A 20069-nucleotide genomic window follows, 5' to 3' on the forward strand; every position below is an offset into this window, starting at 1 on the left:
AGACGTGAGAGACTTTTTGCCAGGATGTAACCAGAGTGTTCTGCTGGATTACCAGAAATGTCCTGTTTCCAAAAAGTCACAGTAGAGAATATAAGCTTTTGCTGCTTTGGAAATATTATCATGTTGCTGTCCTACAAGCAAAGCAAGAAAACAGTAAATACATAGTTCAGGTCAGCAAAGGTTTGCATGTGGATAGAGACACTCTCCTGGATGAAAACAAGGTTCATCATTACTGACCTTGCTGGTGAGGCCAGCTGTGGTGCTGGTGGTCCCATGGTTACCTACGGGAGGGATGACATGCAAATATCCGAAGGGAAGAGAAGGACTGGGATGGGGGGGGGGATCCCTGTAAATGAGCAGATTATGACAATTGTCAGCAGGGAACTTCAGGAAAAGTCAGGTGTGCAAGCAGCAGTGGTGCCAGCTGGTCTGGCTGTCAGTATTTGGCACCAGTGTGGCATGTTACTGCCACAGGCATGGTTACAGGGCTGAGCTCCTCCTGAGGACGGTCAAATGTGCTAGAAGAGGTGCAAGCAAGCTTCCTTCGCATCAGGCGTCTGCCACAGGTCATCTTGGTCCATCTCTCTTGCAGAAATGTATCTATGGCTAGCGCGAGGCTGTTTGATTTGGCTCGAGTGTGCGTGGCAAAGTGGTAACGAACAAAATATCTAGAAAATAAAGTAGGCAGGCACCTGAGCACAAATTCTTGAAGCTCTTAAAACCTTGTCTGGAGTCTAGGGTTTCTAACCTAGCAACTGAAATCTTGTTACATGCAACTGGCTTCTTGAGCATGCAGTCAGTATTCTCCTGGGTTACATTTTCAAGTATTTATGCTGTAGCTATATAGACCTTTATGTATACATTCAAATTCCTTTTCCCTCTGTTGTATCATTTCAGAGCTTGAGGCTATAGCGAAAAATGAATGTGGAGGGGGGAGCGTTTCTTAGGCTTTGTTTATTCATTTACTATTTCTCATGAGCCCTATGAAGCATTCACAACCATGAAGAAACTTTGTCAATAATTTGGGGGGGGGCATGGGAAAACAGGCCTTCTGATCTATTTTAGTCCTCCAAGATCGCAAAAAAAATACCCTAAAAACTGCAAAAGTAATCTGGAGGTAGGAGGTTTACTATTTCCCCCTTGCATGCCACCACTGCTCCTCTGGAGACTTTTAAAAGCCCTGAGCAGCATGAAAGGTAGATGTGACATTGTGCAGGGAGTCACGGATGGTAGGCTCTCACAGGCCCATGAAAGTAAACTTTCTGGGGGCAGCTGTTCTGTGTCACTGCTGTCATGTTGTTGTTTAACTGGAGGCAGCGGTAATGGGAGGGAGATGGTGCTGCACAGAGCTGCTCGCTGCCGGTTGTACGGGGAGCTTCACCCTTGTTTGGTGAATAAGGAGAGTTTGACAAATGCAAAGGGAATTGTGATCAAAGTATTCATGCATTAATTCAGGACTCTGCTTGTTTCGCATTACTGTACTCTGCTGTGGGACTGTCTTTTAGATGTAACGAGTTATAAATGGCGAACTCCAAGCCTCCTGACTGTCTGCTGTTTCTGAACACCATTGCCTTTCCAACCTCTCTGCTGCTCAGAGGATGACTGTCAGGCTTTGGTGCTTGGAAATGGTGGTTGTTCTGGTTGCTTATGGCATGATTCATAGGCTTAAAGTTAAGTTGATACTTTAGGACTCTACCCGATAGCCTTTTTTGGTGAAAGACGGTTTTGGAGGAAACCCAAAATACTCTGCTGCATCTGTTTCACTGTCATTGTCTTTCAGTGATAAGGTGCCATTTAAGACATTTCTGATAACACAGTTCTCTGTTTCATGGATATTATACACAGGTAAAGAACAAGAAAACATACAGGTATTCATATTAGTAAATTTGGCTGAAGCTTAACAGGTTTGTTGGAAAAGCTTTTCTTCTTTCAGAGCATAAAAATGGGGTTGCTGCTATGCTACAGTCATGCCAGAGGGCTTTGCTGGCATTAAATGTATAAACGAAGATTTGGGATGAATTTTACTCTTTGGGTTAGCATTGCTGTTTCTTATTTTTCAGTACATTGTGTAGACTAAATAATGAAACAGAATAAATAATAGACTGTCTGACTCTTTATTACAAGTGAAGAGCAGAGTTGTAGGAACTTTTTTGGGTTTGGCCAAAAGGAACATTTGTCTTTAATGTTCAGCATTAAAAATGACACTTCAGTGAATCCTTTCATTTTTGCTGGTTTGAGAAACAAGAAAAACTGAAAAAAACATCCCAAGCAAGTCAACTGGCAAAAAATAAGTTGACCATGAATTAAATTCCTATTTCTATATCACTAATACAAAGCTGGTGCTTTACATGGTATAGGAGAACTAACCTTCCAAAAGCCATTTTTAAAATGTCTCTCCTGTTCAAGGCAGAGCTGGATTGCTCGTGGTTATACTTTATTATGTAACCTTATCTAGGAAACTGAGATTTGGGGTTTTTCCCACTGAAGTAACTGTTCAAAATACATTAGGAAAACGCCACAGTTGCCCTGGGAGAGCACTTGAGGGTGTCTCTTCCTGCTAACCAGCTGGAGCAAGAGCACCGGTGCTGGCACTTTCATTCAAACACCATAACATTTAATATTTCTCTGATGTCCTTCTGATCCTTTCTCTTGAGGAACTGAATGAAGTGAAACCATTACTGTAAACACAGAAGACATTCAGTGATGTTCCAAAGTGCACATTTTTGGCAGCGGTAAGCTTTCTCCGGATAGCTGCCTGGGAATTTACAAATTGGTCACATCTGAATCCATTTTGTGAACCTTACTTGAGTCTGCACCTGCCTCCCAGAGACAGATGGAAAGAGAGAGGCTATAGATACGTTCTCCATTTGCTGATGCTTCATTAGAGCTGAAAGAAAACAGCCACATTTCAATGGTCTGATTACAACACCTTGGGTGGCAAAACATCACATTGCTTGTTGGAAGGGAGCACTCAGTGAGTCAGTTGTGCTTTTTGTTGTGGTTTTTTCCCCCCTGGACTACAGGGATATTTTTTTTTTGTGAACGAAGCGTTAACTTCCTCCAGGTTATTTTTGCTGAGAAGAGAGGACAAATACTCAAGTAATGGGGACTGAGTCACTGAGTGGGAGAAAGATTCCTGGCGCTGCTGTATTTATCCTGTACTGGAGCCGATACTGGAATAAAGAGGGCAGCAGTGAGTCATGATCGTGCAGGATCGGACGGGATGAAACTGGGTGTGCAGGTAACACAGCAGAAACCTCTTTGGAAGGACTTGAGTGTTGAATTGTGCTAAAAACACCGCGCCAGTTTCACAAAGCACATGCTTGCTGGTGAAATGTAGGCCACAGCAACTCTTCCTGCAAAATTATCAAAATGTTTGTCCATAAAACATGAAGGCTTTTTTATTACTAGTATTTGGCAGGTGTCCTGTTAGATTCAGGTATAGAAACTGAATTTAAAGCTTACTAGTGGATTTTCAAAGTGAATTGATTATTATTCCCTCTCAGCAGCTCTGGAAATGCACTGAAATTCTTTTAAGAACTACATAGGCTTCTTAGTCGCTTCACGGCTTTTTCTATCTGCAGGACAGTTTCATCACTGACCATGGCACTCTGCACTTGCTGTATTATTTGACTGTTACAGGAAGATTGCAGGTTGTTTGATTTTGATGTTTCTCTAGTCCCAGGTAAAACTTGTTTCATGTGAGCAGCCACTTACTGGTGGAACCAAATGCTCTGTAACGACGAGAGGGGATCGAAAGACTCATATCTTGCTAACGGCTTTTGGTCAGCCAGAAAAACAAAACCAGACTGGCTGAGTCTGGATTTAAATCTTTGGATGCAGATGCTTTTATAGCCCCGCTGACTTCAGTCAGACCAACCACAGAGGTGTCGACGACTCACGTTCTTCTCATTTTCAAGTTTTGGGAGAGATCTCCTGACCCATTGTGTCCCTATGGACTTTATATAAAAAAATACATGTACATAGGTATTTACATACACACAAACACATACATATTCTCTAAAACATAAATGCTTTCTCTCTAATTATTTTTGAAGTCATCCTTTCAAGGCTGGTAGTGACATGAAGGTAGCGTATCTACTGTTTTTTTACCAATTCTAATATCTGTTTTAATACCTGTTTCTAGCAGGAATAGAATATCTTAGAGAAAGCCCAGAAAGACTTTAAGTCATGAACACTTCCAAATGTAATTCACGATGTAGCCTTAGAGAGGCAAATGTTGCTTTACAGATACAGAAGGCATCTGTACACCTGCAAGGCATTTCTTTACTAACTAAGAATTAGTTATTTATTTGCAAATAAGCTGTTGGATTTTATCAGCTGTTCTCCCTTTTTTATGGCATGAACATTTTGCTAAAAAAGTTTGAGGCAGCCTAATGCTTTGCAACAAGTAATGGTGACGCTCTGTACAGTGCGGTCCATCTTCACAGCAATTTACAATACCTTTTGTTCCTTTCCCTGCTCGTTCCTCCTTAAGTCTCCTGATAAAGGCCTGGTTTTATCTGGGAAGGTACCAACAGCATCTCTTTCACACCTCAGCTAAATAGTTGTTCACATGGCAGCTTTAAAAGCCTCTGGGTCTATCGGTGGAAAAAATGCTTGGAAAGGAGAGATTTAGTACTTAAATTAGTTCTATCAGCACTTTTTTTTTTTTTTTTTGGCTGGGACTTGTTCTCACAGAACTTCAAGCTGGATTATTTGTGTTAAACTTCCTGACTGAATTCCGAACAAGTCGCTGGGACTTTTCTCACAGAACTTCAAGCTGGATTATTTGTGTTAAACTTCCTGACTGAATTCCGAACAAGTCATCTTTCCCCACAACGCTGACCTTTAGAATGAGGCCAGAATAATTTTAATTTGTTTCAAGTTTCCCTTATAAGCAAGAGAACAAGAAACCATATCCCTCTAAGACCTGGTTAGCTAGCTGCATGGCAAAATATTTTCAAATTCTAAGGGGAAAAAACCAATAAAGTTAGATATTCCAAACTGACATCCAAACGGCATGCTTCCTGAGCAGGGTTAGCTCTGCCGTCTTCCAGGCAACTAGTCTAAAAGCTATGGAAAAATAATTACTTTAAAGAAAGGTATTAAGTAACCTGTTTTTAATCAGGGTTATGCCCTATGGAGGCATCACAGGGCATATTCCAGACTCCTGTTGGCTGTTTCTGTCTGTGGTGGGGGCAGAGATGATGACTTGGGCTGTAGTTTGCCTTACATCAGGCCACCACCTTGTGCTGGTGCTGCCCCCCTGTCTCCTCCTGGCACAAGCATCTGTTCACCTATGCGCTGAACAGGAGTCAGGTAATTGATCTGGCTGAATGCAAACTTTTTCTTCTTTCTTTCTTTTTTTCTTTTTTTCTTTCTTTGCTCGTGAGTTTTAACTCGGTTTGGTTCCCTGATCTGCTCCACTGCACAGCTGCACGATTGCCTGTGCCACCACACGGGAGGAGGTGGTGTGAACGTAGGAGCAAGTGACTTGGAAGGAGCATGCTACACTTTTATTTTATAGCCACGATTAGAGATGAGGACAGGCAGTCTCGGTCCTGTGATAGCAAGGAATTGCTGAGAAATGAGAAGGATTTGACTGAAGCAAATCTTGGTAGTTCCCTGTTAAGAAGGGAAGAGAGCAACGTGTTTGGAGAGCCAGAGCTGGGAGGGCCAGCAGTGGAGTGGGCAGCTCGGGTACCCTTAAAACTAAGCAGATCTACCTGCTACTCAGCTTAGCCCAGCAGCACAGAGGAGAGATGCTACAGAAAACAACCACTGAAGAATCCACAGTCTGTAGCCATGTCTTTTGTGGGATGCCTTTCTTTTTTCTTTATCAGGATAAAAGCTCGTTTCCTGTGTGCACAGTTCATCGGCCGTTTTGTTCTCAGACTTGCTGCTGCTCATAACTGGAAGCGCGCAGTCTTGACTTTTGCAGAGACTTGGCTTTTGTTCCTCCTTGCCAGACACTTAAGTCTCAAATACACTTATGGGAATGCAGAGGACAGTCACAGAAGTGGGAAAGTGATTTTTTTCCCAGCACTAGGTGGCTCTATGGAGTTCTGCAGCATCCTGTACACAAATACTTAAAAAGTTGGGGAATGAGCCATTCTCAAATGGAAAAGCTTCTGCCTTTTCACACCTCTTCTTCGGTGTGACTTTAAAAAAAAAAAAAAAGTTAGAAAATCAAAGAATAAAGGCATTTTATTTTTATAAGCTTGCCACTGGCTGTAGACACCCTACTGTCTGTGGAGCCCAGGTGGGTATGGAGCCCACCACAGAAGTGACTCTGGTGACTGGACTGTGATTGCTGCAGTTGGCTGGTGTTGCTGCTGCTGCTTTTTGCTTAGAGGCTTGGATTTGAGCATTAAAGGGAGAGTCTATGTGTGTAATATCTGGTCCTGATCTTTCCAAATGCTCATGCTACTTGGAGGCCACTTGATGCTCCACATAGGAAATGAGGACAGTTAGGTGGGAGGGTGTCCACATCACCAGGGGACACAGGGCGGTTGGTAGGTCCCTAACTTCTGGTGACCCTCAAGTTCCCTGAGGGGTGCGGAGCTGCGCTAAGCTTTGCTGGAGGACTTGCTGATGGACCAAGCTTGGAGGGGATTAAGTTGTCCTAAGACCTGGCTGTGCCTCCCCCCCGGGCCGAGTGGCTTTGCCAACGCCAACGAACTGCCGTGGTACTCATGCTCAGCTGTTGTTTTTTTCGTGAGCAATTTGTCTTTTTTTGATTCAAATGAAAGAAAAGCAGTTGTTTTCCTTCCCCCCTGCCGTACTGTCTTCTCTCCTTGCTCTTCTCTCAGCCATTATCTAGTCTCTGTGCATTTCCCTGCCCAGGACACCCCTCTCACTAGCAAAGAACAAGACCAAGAACTAGGTTTCAGCTTAAAAGGGAATATAAAATCCTAGTGTAGTGGCTTGCGCAATCCTACATGTATAAAGCCTGATGCAGCAGGGGTATGGTGATACTCAGTGGTGCCTCTGGTTTTCTTTGCAGTTAATAGCAATGAAAGAACCTTTCACAACCGGGATCCTGTATGTGTTTGAGCTTCACCTTCTGAATATTTTATAGTGATTGGACATACTGTAATTTTCCTCTTTTCCAGAGCTCTCTGGAGTGTAGTTCATGCAACTCCGCACTGAAAAATGCGATGACATGAAACATTTATTTTGCGTTCTCGTGGCGGCACATCCGGTATGATGATATGTATTTTTAAGGGAAGAGGCCTAGCTGAGGATTAAAGATCTTGGGGTGCTCAAAGCTGCTGTAAATGCAAAAGGTTAGGATATCTAATGAATTAGCAGATCTGCTAAATGGTTTATTAAACCATAAAGTCTAGGGGCTCAATAATACATTAGGTCTCCATTGTGCTGGGTACTGTATGTGGATAGCAAAAGGTTGGTTTAGGCCCCCAGATGGTTTTTGTAAGTCTGCTTAAATTTTTAAATGATGTTGCTCTGCAGCTTTGTTTCATGCTTGCTTTCTCTGAATGCTCTTGAATGAAGATCCCCAGGACATGAGTAATGTGCAGGAGCATTTGTCCCCAGGTTTTTGCACACTTGATCAGATGTGAAAAGGAGATGCTGCAGTGACTCATGTGACCTTGTAGACCCAAGGCTAAGAGTGCCAGCAGTGGTCTCTTGCTAAGGTCCCCATCACAAGAATGCAAAGCATTTCAGAAGCTTTTGTCAACAATTCTAGATAGTGGCCAGCAATTTTCTTGCCGATGTTATCTATAATGGACAGGGAAAGCAAAAGACCGATTGGGTAAATTATTGTGAACGGCTTATGAAATATCTCTAATTTATACTTAGCAATGTAAACTCACTGCAGGAATGGTACTGCTAAGGATGGCTGTGATAGTTTTTGTTTGTTTGTTTTTTTAAATAAGGACTGCTTTCAGTGCTAGACATAGAAATACTTCCTACAGCACAACTGCCATTACATTAGGCCAGGAAGATTTTGGTAATACTGAAAGATTTGTTGGTGTTTACTTATAAACTTGTAGTTGTAGAGTTGCAAGAATGTCTCCCTTGTAATTAAAAAATAGCTTTTTGCCTTCAGAAACTTAACTGTCCGAATTTAAGACGGGCTAGATGGGTACAGGTGTTATGCATAGCGTGTTACCAGCTCTAATTGGCAAAATTCATTTAGATATCACAGCAGATGAGGGTATTAGGGAAGGATTTAAAGGAGGATAATGAGGTAAATAACTTTGCAGTTCCTTCTGAATGCCAATCCTTTATAATCAGGAAGGGCCTTGTAGGAGAAAGCACGTGAAAACAAGCAAGCGGTAGCAGAGGGTATCCTAGTAGCTGATAGCGTGGTTTGAGCTGTATCACAAACGCTTACAAGTGACTGCAGTGTGGTGTGAGCTTCCAGCACTGGCCAGGAATATATCAAATGGTACTGACAGCAGGAGGGGAGTGGGGAGAGAACATAAATGCTGGCTTATACAATCCACGCCGCTCATATACATCTAAATTACTGTCTTGGAGTATGTTTAATGGCAAAGTAGTTGGGCAAGAGTTTGGGTTGTTTTTTTTTTTTGGGGGGCGGGGGGAATCAGTTTGTTTCAGTGTCTAATCTTGTATTGAAAGCAAACTTTCTTGTTTGCCCTCTGAAGGCAGCAGCCGAGCGTGATGGGTCTCTGGGGGGGCAGCGTCGCTGGCCGGAAGCAGCCTGCCAGGGCTGCTCTGGGATTTGTTTTCTTTTGATTATGGGAAAAATAACCCGAGATATTTCTGTGCATGCAGAGTATTCTTAATGACTGAAAAATCTGTTGTCAAGTAGGGACAAGGGGGAAGTGTCATCTTGAAAGACGACACAAATGTGTTTGGATTAGGTTTAAAAACCCAAACAAACTTATTTTTAGTGACTTCCAGAAGCTTCTACTACAAAAAAAAAAAAAAAGAGATAGTTGCACAGCTAAACCTGGACTTGCTGTGGTAGAACTTAGTGGAGTTCACTGCAATTCACAGCAGCAGGCGCAAGAGGAGGGTCTCTTCCACGGCCTCCCAAATAATAATTACTGATCTCCTCCAGGCAAGAAAAGCGGCAGAGGTGTAGTCAGGCCTCTTGGGGTTACACAACGTGGGGGGTTTGATGAGGCTTTGTGCCAGCCCCTGGCTCCAAACAGCCATTTTGGAAGAGGAGGAGAGGGACCGGTAGTGCTGCTCTTGCCTTTCTAATGCTTGCTTGGTAGCTGGCTCTGCTGTGCACTCTGGGAGGCACTGGGGAGGATGGAGTGTGCTCCTCAGGGGTATCTGTTTTGAAATAACTGTGATATTTCCACTGGAAAAGAAGGTCCTCTGGTGACATTCCCATGTCCTTCAAAGTCAGTGCACTTGGCACTGTGCGGGAGGCTGAGTGGTGGCCGTCTGCTCCTCAAGCCGAGCCGCTGGTGGGTCACCTCTGGCTCTCCCACCTTTTGGCCACCTTTATTTTAGTTCCACAGGCTGCAACTTTTTTCATCTGAGACCCAAACACTACAAAACCCAGCAGGGTGTGTCTTGCTGTGCTTGCAAGCATGTGCTTTGTTGTGGCAGGCTGTGGGGGCAGTATCTAGAAACAGTCCCCCAAAGCAGCACAGGAGTTTGACCCCCCATCTTTTGCCATATCCCGGCCCCAGCCTGTGCCCTGCCATGGCTGCAGCAGGCAGAGCTCATGGGTTCTGTTCCTGCCGCCTCTGCTGCCTGTCATTGAGCCCGTATCTGCAATTCAGACAGGGAGAATTTCCTCGCTGGTAAAACAGGATATTTAGTAAACTTCTAGCTGGAGAGGGAGTAAGGAATAATGTGCACTGCCAGATAGTGTGAGGAAATGTGCTTATGTACATGCAAGTGTTGTTATCACCTGCCTCCAAAGAATAATATTGGGACACATTTAAAATACTCTGTAACCCTTTGCCAGTGAATCTCATGTGTCCTGGTTCCCTCTAAAATGTGATCTTTGCACAAAATAGCCCTTCAGCCCGCTTACACCTCCACATGTGGGTTTATTATTTATATATAGCGTATAGTATAGACAGTACGTTCATATATGTGGGTTTGGTTTTTTTTGAGGTGGGAGGTACTATTAGGACAAACAAAACCTTTGCCACTTCCATGAGCAGATACAAAGGACCACGTGCAGTGATAGTAGCACTGCAGAGATTTTGGATGAAGCATCAAGAGACTGCTCTTGCACCACAGCAAGAGCTAACAGCTTGCTTTGCTGTTCCTTTGCAAACAGGGATGGCAGCTGTCACAGCCATGTGACATACAGCCCTACTCACCTCTTCACTCCTGTTTAATATGGAAGCATTGCTGAGTCTCTGCAGCATCCTCTCTACAGTGCTGCTTTCTTTTGGGCTGCAAATGAAGATCCAGCTCAAAGAAAACAGCAGTCTTTGGTACCTCCTGCTTTGCACTCCCTGACTGTGCCTGCTAAGCCTGCAAGCGAATTCCTGCTACAGGAGCTCCTTAGACCAGGGGTGCAAATAATAAAGCCATAAAATTTTTGGGAAAGGTGATATGGAAATTACTGACTGTGGTGCAGTAGGTGCTAGCTTCATATTATCTTTTGGCTCATCAGCAAAGGAAAAGATTTCAGCTTTGAAGATATTATGATTAATGCAAAAAAAAAAAAAAATCAAGTCAAAGTTAAAATATATCATGAAATCCAGCATGCTTTATCAAAGCATTGTATGGCAGCTGCCAGAGCCATTGATTTAGCAGATTCTCTGCTGTATGTTGCAGAATAAAATAAGAAATATTTAAAGAAAACTTTGTTTTGCTCCACCTTCCCTCTTTTTTGATTCAGTTTGGAAGATGCAACGGCACATTCTTTGAAGACTTCTGCTCCATTTCAGAGGCATTCATGGGCTCTTCCATATAGACATTTTCATCAATTTTTTCCCATTATGATGGGGCTTCTGGAAAATAATTGGCCAATTACATATTAACTGCCAGTAAATTTATTCTTTTTTAAAATAGTTTTTTCTAGCTTTTAAAAAAATGTTTTTGATCCAGAGCTTGGAAAATGTACTGTGAGTAAGAGAGCGGCTGGCAGCTGATTGTAAGGAAAGTAAGTTATTTAAAAAAAAGGTTACAAACATTTTTTTAAAATAGAGTATGAAATAATGTTTATAGCCAACTAGAGGCAGATCTTACTACAACTGAATGTCTGTCATTTTATGATTAAGTATGGTATATTGGGGTGATAAAAGAACAATGAGCCAAATAAACTCTATGTATAGCTTTTATGGGTGGGGAATGTAGGTAGCAAATTATCTATTCCAAATGATAAGCTGCTAGAAGCAATAGGATGTGTTTACAGTGACCATAATGATTGTTGGACTAAGACTTGCCATTTTGATAAAAGGGATTCAGTGTGTGACAGTGACCACGGGCAAGCAGCCTGTGCCGAGGTGCCACAGCCCTGTGCCCGGCAGGGTGCCATCTTCCTCTTCTCCCTTGCTGGGAAATGCCCTGATAAGGAATGGAAAAGTGAATGGTGCAGAAAGCTGTGATGCTTTTTTTTTTTCTTTTCTATTCTTTTTCTCATGTAGGAAGGAGGAGTGAGAAAAAGGACCAACTCCCAGGTGAGCCCAGGCACAGCCAGGTGTTGAGGAGTGCCACTGTCCTTTTGGAAGACAGCAGTTCCCGCTGCAGGATACCGGTGCCCTTTTTTTCCTCACCACTTTAAAAAAGCTCTGTGGAAAAAAATTTCTGGGAGCCATGTGCACTGGTAGAGGTAAGTGCAGTTAGATGCGTGGCTTGCAGGTATCGCAGGTAAGTCTTGTTGCTCTTGCCCTGGCATTGCACCCTGCTGCGCATGCCATTTTCATTTTCTTCCCTCTTCTGTCGCTGCATCCATCCTTACGCACAGTGTGTGACCTTTTGCAGACTTCAGGTAAAGGCACTTAGGTGAGACCAGAGCCACACAGTAACTGACCTTCACAGGGCAGAATTTATTGCTGCTTTATTTCCCCTCCAGTAAGCTTGTCACACTTGACTTGTGAAGCTTTCAGCTGCAGGATTTAGGTGGTAAAAGACACAGCTTGATAGAGTAATTTTCTTTCCTATCCAAATGCCCTGTCTCACAGAGGGCATGAGACACTTTCATTTAGCATGAACCAGCACAGCTTCCTTGGTTTTAGTGGCGCAAGACCCATTTACGCCAGTTGGGAACTGCACATGTCACTGTTTCCTTACTGTGCCTGGAAGCACCGAGGGGTGCCTCTGGCTTTCATTTGCCTCGCCAGAGCAGCCGGTAATTAACTGATCAGTTGGCTTTAACATTCCTGCAATAGTTTAAATGTGCCAAATTTTTAATGAACAGGGGTTTTTTTGATAGTCCATTTAACCACTTGAATTACTGTAACTAACCAATGCAGTACTTGTTCTTCAAGGTGATGACTTCCTGGACATGTACATACAAATGTGGGGCTTTGTGGATTTTTTTTTTTTCAGCTGTGACACAAACCTTTAAGAATTTGTTCTTAAATGTGTTGCTGGATAGGTACTTATTTTATCACTTCTGACAAACCAGCTCTTCACATGGTTTCTTACTTTTTGTACAGTTTTCAGTTTGTACTTCTGCTAGGCTGTGTGAGCACAGTGATTTATGCTATCATCTAATGTAGTGTATTTTCTTCTGATGGGACAGAAACTGACAACACGGGGAAAATGCAGGTACAGCAGAAATGCGCTAGTTCTTATTATGTACTCTTAATAAACAATATGGTGACTTATTTTTGCTGTTTCAGTGTTAAGTGAAGAGAGGGCAAGAACTGAATTGAGCACTAGGATAGGGCCTTAAATTAATTTTGAACAGGAAGAAAATACTTTTGGTCTTCTGGAGTTTTACCAAAAATTGTGGTTAACTCCATAGCTTTTAAAATACGTAATTCACTGCTGATGAGCCCAGCGGTGGTGACCTGCAATTTATTCCAGAAACCAATGCCCTCTGCTTCATGGGCGATACTTTCATGTCCAGCTTAGGTATCCAGAGAAGACTGATGTGTCCTGCTCAACGTCCAGCTCTCGCTCACTATTTCCAGACCTTGCTTACTGGTTTCTCCTTCAAAGTTTCTTATCTGTAAGCGAACCCCAAGCATGAGGTTGTAGCACCAGCTGGGATCATAGTCTGGCAAATTCAGTGCTTTTTAAGGCTGCATGAAATCATAGACCTGCAAGTGGGGCAGTGAGCAGGAAGAAGCTCACTGGTTGCTGCTGCCCTAAACTGCATTCAGAGTAACGAGGTCTGAGTTCTTGGATGGGAGAGTGGCAGAGTACTGTCCTTTGCTTTTAAATAGATTTCACAAGTTAAAGGTGTCTGTTGCTATGTTCCAATGTTTAATGTAAATAAATCAGTGATTGAAATGAGGATGTTTTAGCAGCAAAAAAAAAAAACCCAAACCAACAAAACCCCACAGATGTTGCCTTTGCAAAAACCCATGCCAGCCCCAAACACTTGCAAGCACTCATACTTGATCTGAAGTTGTTTGCATTGTTTTCAGCAGGGCCCTGGTTCTTTGCCTGTCTACGTTTGCTAGCCTCTGCCACCTTTTTCTCCTCTTAGCTGGTGTGAAGTTAAAGGCATGGGCATCACTGATCCAGCCAGCTGGTGTCTTGGAAAGAAACCTGCAAGGCCAAACGTGAACACTGAGCAGCTTTGTTACTACCTGTCAGACTGGGCTGATTAAGAAATGCTGTAGCGCTACGAATGGGACTGCAATTCCAGCTTCCCCAATGACGCACCCAAGGGAATATTTAAGGTATTAATATAAGGCGCGTGCTCTCTATACACACACACATATTTTGCTTTGAGTGTGTGTGTTGATGGTGGGGTGTTGCACCAGATGACCTCTTGAAGTCTTGTCCAACCTCACTTATTCTATGAGTCTATGAATTAGGGGGACTACAAGCCGAATAATAGGGATGTGAGCTGAAGGCAGCCTCACCAGCCTAGTTCACATGTTCCTCATGGTTCCCAGCACTAGCCAAGTGTCTCTGGTTCAGCCCCGGGATGACTTGGAAAAATCCTTGTTCTACTCAATAGCTGCAAGGTGAAGGGCGCAGGCCTGGGGACGGCTAGTAAGGTGAAGAGCAGGGCTGGCAAAACCCTCCCGAATAATCTGCATGCCAGATTTAGCAACCATGTGTCGTGCAACAGTTACACACTGCCCTGTGGCTCAGATGCCATGCCAGGGAGTCCTACGATGCTGTAGACTTCTGTGGTGCTCCCCTCTGCGAGCTGGGTCCTGAATCACACCCTTACTGCAGTGAATGTATGTTCGTTTTCCAGTATGTGTTTCCTGCAAGGAGGCCCACAAGGGCAGTTAATATTTTTAAGTAAGTATGCTGTTCTTTTCAACCAGGCTGGTTATGGGTTGGTAGAAATTCTTGCTGCATTAAGAATATGTCCTAGATTTTATTGACTACATTTGTGTCACCCATGTGGTGAGGCACTGTTAAAAGTCTTTGTGCTTTTTTTTTTTCTTCAAGGAGGGCATGAATTGCTCATTTTCAATGCATTTTAAAAAATCACGAGTGAGAAAATAGCATGTATGTGAAGGCCCTACAAAAGTGTGGTACATCTGTTTCAAAGCACAGAAGTGCATACTGTGTCCCCAAAACAATTGTGGCATTTGTAACTCTTTCCGTTCTGACTGCGCAAAAGAAAAATTTGCCAAAATAGCCATTGTGTGAAAACCACCAGTGAGTTTCATTTCCAAATGTGAAGTCATTTGTACTTTGCAAAGCCAGAGTGGCAGAGCAGGCCTCTTTGGAGGAGAGGGTGGCATCACACTGAAGTAGCAGCTTGTGAATATTTGGCTTCTGTGAGTCACTGGAGGAAAGAGCATCCACAAGGATGGTAGACTGACGAGCTTAATGGAAAGGAAACCCACTGAATATGAGGAAACCAGGAAGAAACTGGTCCTTCTACTCTTTCCCCAGGCATCCGCTTTTGGCCATAGTTGGAAACAAGATACCAGCGCTGATGAACCTTTTGCCTGACAGACATAGCTGCTCTTGCAGGACCACTGTGTGCGGAAGGTCGATGTGACCAAGCTCCCATCTGTGCCATGAAGCTGGAGTCAAGAAAGTGGCAAAGAGGTTCAGAAAGATAAAATATATAAAAAAGCATCTTTTCGATCCTATCAATCGGAGCTCTGGCCACAGTTTCTGAATTACTGTGACTTAGCAAGAAAATTCCCCAAACCAAGGTCCGAGTGCTTAAAGCTATGCAAGTTCATAGCCCAGGCAAGTACTTCTCTTCTGGAACACTCCAAAAAATAATGGGAGTCTTGAAAAGGAAGTGTTCCTCAGTACTGACTGTCCTACATGTGAATGAGTGAGACTGGTTAAAGCTTAATTAAAAATTGCCAGAGTGGCTAAATTCTTTCCTAAGTGCAGCTGCAAAACGTTAGCTGTGGGCATATTTTAGGCCTTAATTAGTAACACTTGCACTGGAGGACCAAAATCTTTCATGAATGCAGCTGCAGTCAATTAATATCAGTTAGGCATTTCTGTAGGCAACACAAGGGTCTCCTGAAAATTTAGTGCCCACCTAGAGTAAAAAAATAAAATACTTATATGCAACAAACTACAAAATCAAAGATAACTACAAAATGTCTTTATTGAAAAAAGCAGATTATAGCATCTAAGGTTAAATGAAACTTCTGACTTTAATTTTAAATAACTTAGAATGATAGCAAGTAGCTTCTTTAGATAAATAAATCTACATTTCCCAATTTTTTTCTTCAACAATCAAGGGAATCAAACAGTGAAACACAAAACCACAAGTAATTCTAAAGACTAAAAGACAGAAGCACATTGAAAGGTTTTACAAGGATATATATACAAAAATAGTTAAACTAATGTATATTTTCAGCATGTAAACTAGTTACATGATATACAAACTGGGAATTTATATATTTCCTACAAAATAAAAATCAACGTTGGTCCAAGTTCTTGGAAGAAAACTATATTCTTTTAAAGAAAATGAAAATATTTCTCAAATGAAAACTTAATTTAAGTCAAATTATATACTCTAGTTACGGCATTAGTTACAGGATGAATCACAAACTTTTAAACTTTTCTTGAAACACAAGAAAGCAGCTTTTGTCTCCTTTTGAGCTTTGGTTTACTTAACTACTCTGGAATTTCTGGTCTTAAAGAGCTCCTCTAACCATGTTTTCCTTTTGAAGCTCCACCTTACAAAATATATACACACACACGTGCACACAAGTGAAAGGAAAGAAACCCAAACAAATCCTCTTTGAAAGCTCAATTATCTGAGTGCATTCTTTTGTTTTGTTTTCAAATTACTATTTTGGTCGTTTCTTTGGAACGTGTCCTCCAGCACACGAGGGACTCTGAATCGCCTGCAACAGCTTTGTGCTGTAGGGACTTTGTAAGATTCATTACCAACATGGAAAGGTGTAGTCCTGATGCAAATGAGAACAAGTTGTTGTTTTAACTTTATGGAAATATTCTGAAAGTACAGCAAAGGCTTCTGAAGAACAATCAGATCATAAAATGAACTCTAGAAGGTTTACAATCTGTGTTGAACTGATTTAATGTAAGAATACTCCTTAAGAAAATCATTAAAAGATGCTTTCTCATTTACATAATTCCCCAGGTGCAGAAACTGTCACTAGCACTAAAGAGTACAGCACATCATTATTTTAGATTTGCTTTCATTTTTCTCTTTGATTGAAAAAAGAAAAAAAAACTGGCAAATTTCACTCAAGCTCCAGTTTGTATACTAAATGCTGGAAAAGCAAAGCTGTACTTCATTATACAGTAATGGCATGCACCTGTCTATAGAAAATACTGGAACAACAACTGCTGCTTTCTGGTTTTAAACAAATTGCTTATTCTATATTGAAATACTACCTTTTGATATTTTTACCATGATGATACCTGACACATTGAAACTGAGTAGAACTACAAGAGACTGACAAATTAACATGTGAAATGAAATTAAATATTATTCTATTCTACAGTTTGATCGTTTTCAAAGAAGAGAAGGTAGGGTATGTATGTGTGTGTTAGCTAGTGTGCTGTCCCTTGAAAACTACATTGGAGTGGAAACATCAACTTGCCACTGAAGGAGGCAAAGTGCAAAGGAAGGTACTGGCAGAAGACTGGGCTGAACACCAGAGTAAGTCATCTCCATCTTGGGCCACGGTGATTTTGAAGGTTTTGCTTCTATACTGGTAGAGCAAAGCATTTTTCCAGTACAGCGAGTACTGTTATGGGATGACTTGCTCACAGAACAGACCCAAACCTTCTCTGTGTATTTTAATGATTGTTTTCTTAATTTGGGTTCCTTAATATATATTGTAAAGACAAGCAAGTAAAAATGCCTCAAAGCTAAATGTGGTCCAAAGCAGCTTCCTTAAATGGAAAAAGTATTACATTGCAGCTGATGCTAAAAGTTTATCCTGAAGCTCTCATATCTTCCATATTTGTAATAACCTTAAGGAATTGACCTAGTCATACAATCCAATTTAAGACAATTTTTTTTCCCCTTTTCTAGCATTCGCTGTTTGGGCGAGAGGCACATGTACTTCCACTTCCTTCTGAGGCTGAGCTGGTGACTATGGCCACAGAGGTAATGTTTGCAAACGCAGAAAAAGTGTGCATGCACGCACCCCATGTCCTCTCTCTTGCAGGCCAGGCCTCTTAGGTCACACTGTAGAAATGGGGCACTAGTTGCACTGTACTTCCTTCAAAACATGGCTATCACATTAAATATGTTAATTGATGTTTTAAAGGAGCATCTGACTTGCCAAGGAGCATTCGGTAGGACAGGTTAATCTAGGCCAATAGAAGTTTGGCAACAGTTCAGGAAACATACCTTTTGTTCCTTACTAACAGGAAAAAAAGTAGTTCACAGGAATTTTTCCTCCCGCCCCCCCTGCCCTTCCCCCATAAGGAAATTCCAGACCTATCAAAAATTCTGTTAAGGGAGTTAATTATTCCACTTAGGAATTAGCGTCCATTGGATGTTCTTTGTAAAGAGCACCACAAATGGCTTTCAAAAAATCAATGGAGCATGAGCATCTCCAGACTATCAAAAAGTTCTGTTAAGGGAGTTAATTATTCCACTTAGGAATTAGCGTCCATTGGATGTTCTTTGTACTTTTCAAGAGCACCACAAATGGCTTTCAAAAAATCAATGGAGCATAAGAAACTAAACTGCAATGGTGTTGCCAAATAAGTCATTTCATCAGTCTGCGTGCTGAATTTAACATGGGATCACTTATGAATGGATCGGTCAGATTCTCGACGTGTTGAGAACTGGCATGGAAATGTCCCAGTTTACACATGCGGAGAATCTGGTCTGGTATTTCCACTTCCTCTGGAGCAGAAGAATTTTATTTTATTGTAATTTTGGATACAGTTAGACAGCAATGATGGATTTATTTAAGATATAAATTCAGGAAGGCTGGATCAATTCTCATGAGAATGCAAGGAATTTTTTAAACATACAGATGTGTGATTTGCATGTAAATCATCAACACATGGTAGAAAACAAACCATAAAAAAGATTCATCTAACTTCCTATATGGAAGACATATATTTCCCCAGAGCTCTGAGGTTACTGTAAAAGCTTATGCAAAATATGAAAGTGTGTACATTCTATGTACATCTAATACTTGTTACAAAATACCCATGTTTCAATGGTCTGACTCTCTAAAGTATTATTTCTGCTAAACTGTACTTTGTTTTCCAATGAAGACAATCACTGTAATCAGTTCAAAAGTACATCTAGAAAAGAACACAAAGCTGAAAAGATAATACAAAAACCACTGTCCCCCTCTTTTTTAATAATGTGTCAACATACAATCATAAAGCAGTTGGTAACAAATGAAGTCTTGTATAAAACAAGTAGTATAAAGACAAGCGTACCTTTGCATAGAAAGGGGCTGCTAACCCTATTAAACAAAAAACAGGTTTAAAAGATGAATTCTTTCAGTAAGTGCCAAATCATCAAGTTGATATGAATGCATTTTGAAACCATGGCTACATTGTACACGGCAAGCAATTACAGAGGTCTCTCACTTTCTTCAACTGTTATGACCCTGCACATGCCAATCTACTGGATATATTCCTCTCTAATGTGGTTTTTATATGAGATGCTTGCCATAGTTTTTTAACAAGCTAAATAGTCTTTGGATGACTGTGGAACCTTGTAGGATGGAAAGCTGGCCTGACGCTTCTTCACAGAATGCCATTATTTAACCCACGCTGAAAACCGTCATTGCTAAAAACACTTGTTTGCTTCCTATTCACTACTGGGAATCTAAGTTTTAAAAAATGTGAGACTGTATTCTCTAAGGCCAGAATTCAACAAAACTAGCTAAAATGCTAGCATTTATCTTATCATGCTTGCTGCAATATGAGAAGGTGCTAACTTTTGGAAAGTAATTCTACACTCCTTACTTGGGTGAAATCTCCACTGAAGGAAAGTGAGTAGGGAGTGCAGAGCAGCCCTCTGTACCATTATTTTTAGAAATGTTGCCAGTTACAGTTTAGTGGTGAATTATTTGTTCAAGTATACGGTGTCTCAGTGAAAATGTCTAGATAAAAGAATGCGTATGTACAAGATCAGAAAAGGACCCCTCACCTCTGATTTAAAAAATAAATAGCTGGTTTAGATGGTTATTACTGGAATCTCATCTTTAAAGGAGCAGGAAAGTCATTTTTAGATTTTTGTCTTCTCTTTCAAATGGCTTACTGGTAACGGAAATGTCTTTCAGAGTTCTGTGACATGCATTGGATAGCTCGGAGGTGGATGTGATGGCAGTTTGATATTAAGGCGCCTGATATGACAGCCATGGCAGAGCAAGTGGCCCTCTAATGGGTAACAGCGATGGCCTTCCTCATCATTGAGCTGCAAGCCACAATCCTAGAAGAAGCACACACATCCCAGATTAGTGAGTGATTCAGGTAGGTCATCTCACAACAATGTTGATCTGTCCTGCATAACCCTGAGAGCTCCCTCCCATGCCTCCAAAGCCAGCAACCTCAAGGGTTTTTGGTAGGTGGATCCT

General features: G+C 41.7%; 1 protein-coding gene across 1 annotated transcript in view; it reads right to left on the minus strand.

Moving 5' to 3' along the window:
* Positions 1–19689: 19689 nt before the first annotated feature.
* WTIP (Wilms tumor 1 interacting protein) overlaps positions 19690–20069 on the minus strand; it is a gene marked incomplete at its 5' end in the record, with an annotated part of 83036 nt that continues 82656 nt past the window's right edge. Inside the window, one exon of the mRNA XM_009282869.2 lies at positions 19690–19924. Within this exon, the coding sequence (XP_009281144.1) occupies positions 19772–19924 (153 nt within the window). The remainder of the gene's footprint in view (positions 19925–20069) is intronic.

Source organism: Aptenodytes forsteri, unplaced genomic scaffold (assembly GCF_000699145.1).
Source record: "Aptenodytes forsteri isolate BGI_AS27 unplaced genomic scaffold, ASM69914v1 Scaffold70, whole genome shotgun sequence".
NCBI classification, from domain to species: domain Eukaryota; kingdom Metazoa; phylum Chordata; class Aves; order Sphenisciformes; family Spheniscidae; genus Aptenodytes; species Aptenodytes forsteri.